Genomic DNA, 10,881 nt, shown 5'->3' with positions numbered 1-10,881 from the left:
TGTACAAGGATTTGCGCCTGTATATATGCATGTTTTGATGTAACCCTTAGTTTTTTTCTCTCTTAAATCCTTTTGATACTGCGACCACCAAGCCCTGAACATACCCCCTACCCCGCCCATCCTCCCACCCCATGTATGTTGTAATTGTTCAAGTGTTTTTCTGTTGTATGGTTCTGTCCCTTTGGTTAGGTGATGTCCTGTAATGTACAGCATATACATGTTAAAAAAATAAAATAAAAAAAAACTTCACAGAAAGAGAACAATTTTTTTTTTTTAAATAACAAGTCGCGTAAGGCGAAATAACTACATTTAGTCAAGCTGTCGAACTCACAGAATGAAACTGAACGCCCTGCTTTTTTCACCAAGACCACATACTCGTAGTTTCGTCGAGTCCACCGCTCATGGCAAAGGCAGTGAAATCGACAAGCCATGCAGAATAGTGCGGTAGTGGTCGCGCTAAGCAGAATAACACGCTTTTCTGTATGTCTATTATTTTTAGCTTACTGAATTTGTTTACCCCCCGCGGGTTAGGGGGAAGAATTTATCCGATGCTCCCCAGCATGTCGTAAGAGGCGACTAACGGATTCTGTTTCTCCTTTTACCCTTGTTAAGTGTTTCTTGTATAGAATATAGTCAATGTTTGTAAAGATTTTAGTCAAGCAGTATGTAAGAAATGTTAAGTCCTTTGTACTGGAAACTTGCATTCTCCCAGTAAGGTCATATATTGTACTACGTTGCAAGCCCCTGGAGCAATTTTTTTTATTAGTGCTTTTGTGAACAAGAAACAATTAACAAGTGGCTCTATCCCATCTCCCCCCTTTCAATCCAGACATATCATATCTATATGTTTTTGGAATGACTGAGGGACCGACAAGGAATAAGATGAAATTGTTTTTAAATCGATTTCGGAAAATTAATTTTAATCATAATTTTCATATTTTTAATTTTCAGAGCTTGTTTGTAATCCAAATATAACATATATATATGTTTTTGGAATCAGAAAATGACAAAAAATAAGATTACATTATTTTTGGATCGTTTAATAAAATGATAATTTTTATTACAAGTTTCAGATTTTTAATGACCAAACTCATTCATTAGTTTTTAAGTCACCAAGCTGAAATGCAATACCAAAGTCCGGCCTTTGTCGAAGATTACTTTGCCAGAATTTCAATCAGTTTGATTGAAAAATGAGGGTGTGACAGTGCCGCCTCAACTTTTACAAAAAGCCGGATATGACGTCATCAAATGTATTTATCGCAAAAATGAAAAAAACGTCCGGGGATATCATTCCCAGGAACTCTCATGTCAAATTTCTTAAAGATCGGTCAAGTAGTTTACTCTGAATCGCTCTACACACACACACGCACAGACTGGCAGACAGACACACACACACACACACACACACACACACACACACACACACACACACACGGCACACACACATGCACCACGACCCTCGTCTCGATTCCCCCTCTATGTTAAAACATTTAGTCAAAACTTGACTAAATGTAAAAACGCTTTTGAAAGTATTTTGATGTGTATTGAGAGTGCAATTAATTGCGGAATTTGTTTTTGTATATATCTTAAAGCTTAATAGTCCAGGCATCTTAGCCACTTTAGTGAAGGGAACGTTGAAGTGACAATGACTAGGTTTAAAATGTCCCTTATCAGAAAGTTCAACCTCAGTCCTTTGATGTTTATTAAACACATTTTCATATAAAGTTGGCGCTTCATATGGAAAAGTGGCTTTGAAATTGACCCTAATCCTTCTTTGGGCTCTGTAAATGTCGTTTGGGGCTATGGTTGTAAAACGGTATCTACTGGTCACCCCAATGTATAAACTGAAAACTCTTTCTGCACCAGAACACGCAGAAAGGATTGTATCTGCCTGATGTCTGATGCTTTTCAAAATCCCCAACCACTAACACCTTCAAAACGGACATTAACTGACACTGTTGTTTTTCCCTATATAATCCTTACTATTTTTCCGAGACGTCGTCCTGTTGTGTATTTAGCTTGCCACAACCTCATACATGGTCCTAAAAGTTAAAGTTGAAGAAAATACTAAAGATAAATGAACAAGCTGACGCAGTGTCATTCGCACCGTGAATCCCCCCATGGGAACATACTAAAGTCTGGTTCCAAATAGGCTCAATTTCCTTCTATTTCTTTGTATTTCTGCCTCGTAGGGGTAGGGGTGTTCAAACCAAAGGCACCTTTAAACCAAAATTCAAATCACACATCTTACAATACTAAGACACTCAGCAGTGAAAGGGTGTCTGCTGGTAAAATATTCCAAACAATCCTAAAAGTACTTCACTACTAAACGTGCTTTTAAAAAGAGCCGTTATTTTTCCCTCTATAATCAGTATTGTGTTTTCTGCGAACATGTAGTCTATTTAGATGGTTGTCATGTGCACATGAGTTGCTAAAGCGTTTTCAGTTGGGCATATGTCGAAAAGCAAAGAATTAGCCCTTTGAAAACCATCAGAACTGTCACACAAAAATAACATTTACCTATCTCACCAACTGACCAAACATAGGGCTTTTCCTTATGTATTATGTATTGTCGTGTTTTTTGTAGCATACTTGTGAAAACAGCCACCACTGTTGTAAATGATACTTTAAAGAGCATTATTTCATTTTTACAGTTGAAGGACAACCTGGACTGCCGTATATTACAGCTGTTTTACAATCAGCCAAATTTTTTTTAACAAACGTATGTTAAGAACAACTCCCATAGTGAAATTGAAGGAAAACAAAGTGAAAATCCCCCTGCCATAGAGGAGCTAAAGAATCAACAATAAACGACTGCATGGATAGCTTGATGCACGAATGCATTGCGGACATGTTTGTCTCCAACCAAGAGAAAGTTCCAAAAAATCCCTTTTGTGCTTCTTATTATACAGTGACGTCAAAGACAGCCTTTTCTGCTGTTCATACATTCAGGGGTTATGGTTACACTAAACGACGTAGTTGTAGCCATACTGCCATCCAGATTTATTTTTTCCTTGCGAGCAGTCACAGGGTGTTTGTGCTGTCTGCCAACCGTTGGATGACCCCGCCCAAGTCTGTTAAGGGACCGTTTGACCGTTATAGAACGCGTCTTTTTGATTTTTTGGCACAGTTGGAAACGGTTGATTTTTATCCCTACCATTGTTTCCAAACATTATATAGGAATGTTTTGTGAACAACGGATAATAGCCGCTACTCGCATGTGTAGCAAAAGTGAGCGTACATACTCACCCTGGTCGTCCAGCCGTTGTCCGTTGCCCGTCTTTATCTGTCTGTACTGAACATTACCTTTGGATTTTTCTCGAACGCTATGAAGTGAAGAAACACCAAATGTTGCAAAATGTTGTATGACCCCAAGAGCTCAAAAACAATACTTGAGAATCTTGACCTTACCTTAAGGTCAAGGTCACAGGGAGAATGAATGTGGTCTAAAAACTGCAAAATTTCACATTGTGCCAGTTTTCTGGAAAACAAATTAAAAACAGCGGGCTTAGTTTTGTATGGTATACAAGAAAAAGAAAGCCTTATCTTCTGATACCATTTTGGTTGACCTCGCTTCAATGTCAAGGTCAGAGGAGCCCTTCAAAGTTGAATTGTAGACATATTTTGATGTGAGCTTGCCCCTTTAACTTTACTATGGACGATATCTCTTACAAACTTAAACACTGAGTGGGGCGTTTGTTAGAATTTCATAGTGAGCCACATCTGGTCACATATCGTTAGGGTCAAGGTCACATTGACCCCTATGAAAAATGTGACCAAGCCGGGTAAAGAAATCCATGTGTCTTGGTAAAAAATCTTAACAAAGCAAAGCCCATGCGACTCTCATGCTTGACCTTTGTCTTAAAGTGACCTTGACCTTCAGGTGACCTTGAAGGTGAAGGTCTAACAACTGAAGCTGGCAAGGACATTGTACACTATTAGAACTGGTTTACAGATTTTTCCTACCAAATTACACATGACCTTTGGCCAAGGTCAAGATCATCAAAGGTCACACATCACAAGGCTATCAATTCAAGACATAGGAAGCATAAACATACTTATTGGCACTTTCTACAAAGAGACATTGTCACTTTTAGTGATTCAATTGCCCGTTTCAGTCACATTTCATAAGGGGCAAAATGACCTTGACCTTGATTATATGTGACTAAATGTGGCTCAATATCAGTATATAACATGTGCCCCACACAATTATGAAGTTTGAAAGATTTTTTTCATAGTTCAGGGTCAAGGTCACTTCAAAACATGTATACAATTCAACTTTGAAGGACTCCTGTGACCTTGACATTGAAGCGAGGTCAACCAAAATGGTATCAGAAGATAAGGCTTTCTTTTTCTTGTATACCATACAAAACTAAGCCCGCTGTTTTTAATTTGTTTTCCAGAAAACTGGCACAATGTGAAATTTTGCAGTTTTTAGACCACATTCATTCTCCCTGTGACCTTGACCTTAAGGTAAGGTCAAGGTTCTCAAGTATCTTTTTTGAGCTCTTGGGGTCATACAACATTTTGCAACATTTGGTGTTTCTTCACTTCATAGCGTTCGAGAAAAATCCAAAGGTAATGATTTGTACAGACAGATGAAGACGGGCAACGGACAACGGCTGTACGACCAGGGTGAGTATGTACGCTCACTTTTGCTACACATGCGAGTAGCGGCTATTATCCGTTGTTCACAAAACATTCCTATATAATGTTTGGAAACAATGGTAGGGATAAAAATCAACCGTTTCCAAATGTGCCAAAAAATCAAAAAGACGCGTTCTATAACGGTCAAACGGTCCCTTAACAGACTTGGGCGGGGTCGTCTGACGGTTGGCAGACAGCACAAACACCCTGTGACTGCTCGCAAGGAAAAAATAAATCTGGATGGCAGTATGGCTACAACTACGTCGTTTAGTGTAACCATAACCCCTGAATGTATGAACAGCAGAAAAGGCTGTCTTTGACGTCACTGTATAATAAGAAGCACAAAAGGGATTGTTTGGAACTTTCTCTTGGTTGGAGACAAACATGTCCGCAATGCATTCGTGCATCAAGCTATCCATGCAGTCGTTTATTGTTGATTCTTTAGCTCCTCTATGGCAGGGGGGTTTTCACTTTGTTTTCCTTCAATTTCACTATGGGAGTTGTTCTTAACATACGTTTGTTAAGAAAATTTTGGCTGATTGTAAAACAGCTGTAATATACGGCAGTCCAGGTTGTCCTTCAACTGTAAAAATGAAATAATGCTCTTTAAAGTATCATTTACAACAGTGGTGGCTGTTTTCACAAGTATGCTACAAAAAACACGACAATACATAATACATAAGGAAAAGCCCTATGTTTGGTCAGTTTGTGAGATAGGTAAATGTTATTTTTGTGTGACAGTTCTGATGGTTTTCAAAGGGCTAATTCTTTGCTTTTCGACATATGCCCAACTGAAAACGCTTTAGCAACTCATGTGCACATGACAACCATCTAAATAGACTACATGTTCGCAGAAAACACAATACTGATTATAGAGGGAAAAATAACGGCTCTTTTTAAAAGCACGTTTAGTAGTGAAGTACTTTTAGGATTGTTTGGAATTTTTTTACCAGCAGACACCCTTTCACTGCTGAGTGTCTTAGTATTGTAAGATGTGTGATTTGAATTTTGGTTTAAAGGTGCCTTTGGTTTGAACACCCCTACCCCTACGAGGCAGAAATACAAAGAAATAGAAGGAAATTGAGCCTATTTGGAACCAGACTTTAGTATGTTCCCATGGGGGGATTCACGGTGCGAATGACACTGCGTCAGCTTGTTCATTTATCTTTAGTATTTTCTTCAACTTTAACTTTTAGGACCATGTATGAGGTTGTGGCAAGCTAAATACACAACAGGACGACGTCTCGGAAAAATAGTAAGGATTATATAGGGAAAAACAACAGTGTCAGTTAATGTCCGTTTTGAAGGTGTTAGTGGTTGGGGATTTTGAAAAGCATCAGACATCAGGCAGATACAATCCTTTCTGCGTGTTCTGGTGCAGAAAGAGTTTTCAGTTTATACATTGGGGTGACCAGTAGATACCGTTTTACAACCATAGCCCCAAACGACATTTACAGAGCCCAAAGAAGGATTAGGGTCAATTTCAAAGCCACTTTTCCATATGAAGCGCCAACTTTATATGAAAATGTGTTTAATAAACATCAAAGGACTGAGGTTGAACTTTCTGATAAGGGACATTTTAAACCTAGTCATTGTCACTTCAACGTTGTTCTCTAATATGCTTGGACTATAAACAGATCATATACTAAGATGTATCAAACAAACCTAAACTAAAAAAAGAATTACAGCTAAAAAATATGAAAAAAATCTATGGCCCGGCAGCTTCCCAAATCAGATTTGGGATGATTTCTGTGTTATAAAACTGATTCAGCCCCCCCTGCCCCCCCCCTCCCCCCCCCCCCCCCCCCCCCCCCAAATCTAACTCTGCGCAGATAGTTGTTCGATTATAGGCTAAGCCTAGATTTTCAGTGTTTACTGTGTGTCCAAGCGAAACTAAATATAATACACACATACACACACACACATACACACACAATTATGTGCCCAAGGTGAGAGTCTGCCTTAATATCAAAACAAAAATTATTTTCTCCGTTGGGTATAGCTGCGCTATCGACGACAACCCGGTTTACCGGAACAATCAAAAGAGTTATACTTCACGCATGCGCCATGCAAGTTTAGATCACCACACGTGTTCCTGTTGAAAATGGCGGCTGAGAATTCTGGAGAAGTGTTTGAAAGTAAGAACTGTGTTTTTCGATGTGTGCACCAATGGCATTAATTAGCATTTTACTCCGAGTACTTACGATAGATGAGGCAGGATAAAAATCGACTTATTGTTCAGCTGGATCGCCTATTTCTTGCAAATATTAGACTGACTTGCTAGGTGCAGCAAAGTTCCCATGCATACACATTACACGTGAGCCATGTGGTGCCCAAGCTATTTTGTTTTTGTCCATGCACGAGATTTCTGTTTGATTTAGTCACTCGTCACATTGCTACTGGGTATAATGTCAGCAAAGTGGTGTAATTCAAAGTCTTATTTAAGGTCTTCGGGCTCTTCTTTGTTGGAAAGCGTCCTTTTTCGCAGACTGAATTTTTGACCACGTGCTTTCCATTTGCTGATTGTTTTGTCAGCGACTGCATCAGTGTATGACGGGAGCATCCTCTTTGAGTTTGATCTACTCGCCAAATGTTTCCTACCCAAATCCCTGATGTTTCTTAATTTCCCACTTGGTATTTTCTCAAAGCTTCTCACAAAGTGGCACTGTGCCGAAGGATAGATTTGTGAACTTTACCCTTCAGTAGACATTTAATTCTTGAGTCGGCGAACATGTGATAGTCACTTTGTGTATGCGTGTGTAGGTATTAGGTTAATAGCAAAATGTTTATGTGTGTACAGTGTGTGGATGTAATATTGCATTTATTCCCTTCATATATTGGTTGCTTCTGGAAATTTACATCTAAAGTAATTTTTAAGGGGAAACTTTAAACACTCGGATTTTAAAAATTAGACAACCAATGGATCTGTCTGGACACATAGATAAACACTCAATTAACATGCATGGTGGGGCTCTAGCACATCTCCAGATAATGTTTCCGTATGCGGAAGAAATGAATAAAGGCCTGGATCACATTTCCATTATCCAATGTTCAAACTGAGTCCAAAGAATGCAGGTTAAGCTTGTGCAATGCACATGACAATGACAGTTCACACTGGTTCGGTTACAGTAAATTACACACAAACTGTGACAAAGTCAAGTGCACGTTTAACAGGGGGGGGGGGGGGGGGGGTGCTCCTCCTTGTCTTTCTGATCTTTGCAGTCTAGGCGCGGTCGCAGCACGCGCCACGCAGTGCTCGCACGTGCCAGTAGGGGGAGTGGCTTAGCTGGCCGTTTGTGCAGTAACCATGTCGGTATCAATTAAGCTCCACCGCCGCTTGCCTTTGGTCCCAGTGTGTTATTTTGACCGGCCATGCTGCGGTCAAGAACTTTCCCATGCACCGTCTGTAGCAGACTATCAAGTTTCCAAACGCTGACAACTCCGAAGACTCTGGAGAGAATTTCTCTCTGTGAAGGGCTGCAGAGGTTTGCTGTACAGATTTCCCTGTGTCACTGCTCAAACCAGGCCCGTTTTTTTTTTTTTTTTTTTACTTCGAGCACAGAAAGACTGATCAAAGTTTACTCAGCTGAAAGGTTGAAAGATACAAATCTGACCAAGTGCAGGCTTTCTGAACTTTTTGAATCATTATGACTTATGCTCAGCAATAACAGACACACACACACACACACACACACACACAAACACACACACACACACACACATATACACACACACGTGACACACACACGTGACACACACACTGACACACACACACACACCACAATCAGAAACACGGATACACGTAAAAGGCGGGCGATTTTCTCTCATTATTCAAACTCACACACACACACACACACACACACACACATACACACACACACACACACACACACACACACACACACACACACACACTCTCTCTCACATCTTACTAAATCTACTTCAATTGAATTAGTTGACTTAAGTAACAGTTCAACACACACATATTATTTACATTATCTTTGCATTCTCCGACAAATATGTCTGTGCTCAATATTGAAGAAGTAATTATGCTCTATTATCTCGACTCGGTTACCGTTTGGAAGATATTGCTCCCGTTCAAAATCCTAAACATTCCTTCACATTCTTTAACAGCATGGAGTCATACATTGATAGGGTAGGCGATCGTGGCAAAACAAAACAAGAAAAAAATCCCCAGCAAGCAAATTAAAACAAAACAAATCAAAACTGACATCGAAAAATGTGTTCACAGTGCTAGGAAAATGTGTTGACAGTTTTAAACTAAAAGTGAAGGGAAAAAAAAGAGAGAGAGAGAGAGAGAGAGAGAGAGACAGAGACAGACATACAGACAGACATACAGAGACAAAGAGAGAGAAAGAGACAGAGAGACAAAGAGAGAGAGACACACACAGAGAGAGAGACTGAGAGAGAGAGACAGACAGACAGGGAGAGAGAGAGAGAAAGAGAGAGAGACTGAGAGAGAGAAAGGGAGAGAAAGAGAGAGAGAGAGAGAGAGAGAGAGAGAGAGAGAGAGAGAGAGAGAGAAAGGGGGAGACAGACAGAACAAAACAAACGATATCGTTCTGGCATCATTGTAAACTGAGTTCAATTATTTTTTAAGAAAGAGGGAAACCCCTGCAGCTGCAGAGAGAGAGAGAGAGAGAGACAGAAAGAGACAAAGAGAGAGACATACACACACACACACTCACACAGAGAGAGAGAGAGAGAGAGAGACAGAGACAGAGAGAGAGAGGGAGAGAGAGAGAGAGGGAGAGAGACAGAGACTGAGAGAGAGAGAAAGAGAGAGAGAGAGAGAGAGGGGTGGGGGAGACAACAGACAGCAAAACAAGTGAGAAATCAAACATGGTGAAAAGTCAATAGACTTAAAGCCATATGTACTCGATGACTATACACGCTAATTGCTTTACCAACAGCTGGAGACATGCTAAATTAAGTTCCCTGCAAAATATTGTGGTCTAGGACCCCTTCAATGTTGAGATATGTTAATTTTCATTTTGATCTGGATCGTCCTATTTATAGATTTGCCAACAGAGGTAGCGTTGACGCAAGGGAAATAACTCCGCGTCTTTGTTTACATCCAAAGTTTTTGAGACTCTAAAACAAGCTGTAATGCATGTATATGGTCCGCGCATGGCGACATATCGTCATTACATGGTCTTATGGTGCGTTTGACATCGATTATGGGCAAACTACACTTTGTAAACACGGGAGCGCGTACATATGCCTTTAAGGAGCTTACGTAAATCCTGTGCAAGCATGAACTAAAAATGGAAAACATGATATCCATCCACTTCTAAATCACAATAAACTGTCAAGGAAATGAAGACATGTTTAAAAACAACAACAACACACCAGTGCAAACAAAACACATAAAACACCTGAACTCACACACCAACCCAAAACAAATGGCTAGCTCAGTATCGATACAGGCTCCAAACCACCAGGCCAGAAACCTCAGCAAAACCAAGCTGTCTCAATGCAGCAACTCAAGTCGCGTAACAACACAACTTTCAAAACGTCAGCATTTTAAAGTGAAATTTAAAGGCACAGTGCAGCTCACAGCCTTCGTTTTGCGTTTTTGTTGCAGGTGAGTGCATTTACAGTTCAAAAATCCTCCTATGGTAGTAAAACAAACCCAAGGGATCTCTGGGCTGCCTACAGCATTTGCCGGGTTTGGCAGACCCTTGATTTTTACACCCACCTGCCTGAGGTATGACTAAAAGCCCCAAGGGCTCCGTGCACTTGGATTTGACAAGTTCAGTACCTTTAATAATGATTGTGACAAAGGTATGTTTCTGAACATTGAACAAGAGCAAGAGATACAGAGTAATCATACATACAATGGGACGCATGTTTGTAAACATAGTTAAACAAAAAAATACAAATCACAAAAGCCATTATCAGCGTTTACCTTATGCATATCATGAAAGTAAACATACTAACAAATAATGACACTTTCCGGAATGTAATACTGAATTTGGTCTTTTGTGTACATAACGAAGATGATAACCGTTCAAAGCTCATCAAAATGATCAAACCAATGACAGACAGAAAAATGGTATGTACAAAAGCAGACGCCAAAACAGCAATGGCCCAGCGACAAAATGTGTCCCAAGTGGAAAAAGCAAACCCACCCAGACATGAAATTGTTATCAAACAAAAAGTATTTACATTACACAATTGTTCACAAACTGAAATAAGGCACACTCACAA

At 39.9% G+C, this 10,881-nt stretch overlaps 1 protein-coding gene and 1 long non-coding RNA gene across 2 annotated transcripts in view; both read left to right on the top strand.

Moving 5' to 3' along the window:
* LOC138945443 (uncharacterized) overlaps positions 1 to 10,881 on the top strand; it is an 83,121-nt gene that overhangs the window by 30,465 nt on the left and 41,775 nt on the right. The window lies entirely within an intron of this gene.
* Positions 6,723 to 10,881, top strand: part of LOC138945439 (H/ACA ribonucleoprotein complex subunit DKC1-like) — a 31,109-nt gene continuing 26,950 nt past the window's right edge. The window contains exon 1 of the mRNA XM_070316867.1: positions 6,723 to 6,785. Within this exon, the coding sequence (XP_070172968.1) occupies positions 6,752 to 6,785 (34 nt within the window). The 5' untranslated portion in view covers positions 6,723 to 6,751. The remainder of the gene's footprint in view (positions 6,786 to 10,881) is intronic.

This window comes from Littorina saxatilis, linkage group LG13 (genome assembly GCF_037325665.1).
Source record: "Littorina saxatilis isolate snail1 linkage group LG13, US_GU_Lsax_2.0, whole genome shotgun sequence".
In the NCBI taxonomy this organism is placed as follows: domain Eukaryota; kingdom Metazoa; phylum Mollusca; class Gastropoda; order Littorinimorpha; family Littorinidae; genus Littorina; species Littorina saxatilis.
Note: the sequence above shows the minus strand (reverse complement) of the source record. Positions and strands in the feature narration are given on the sequence as shown.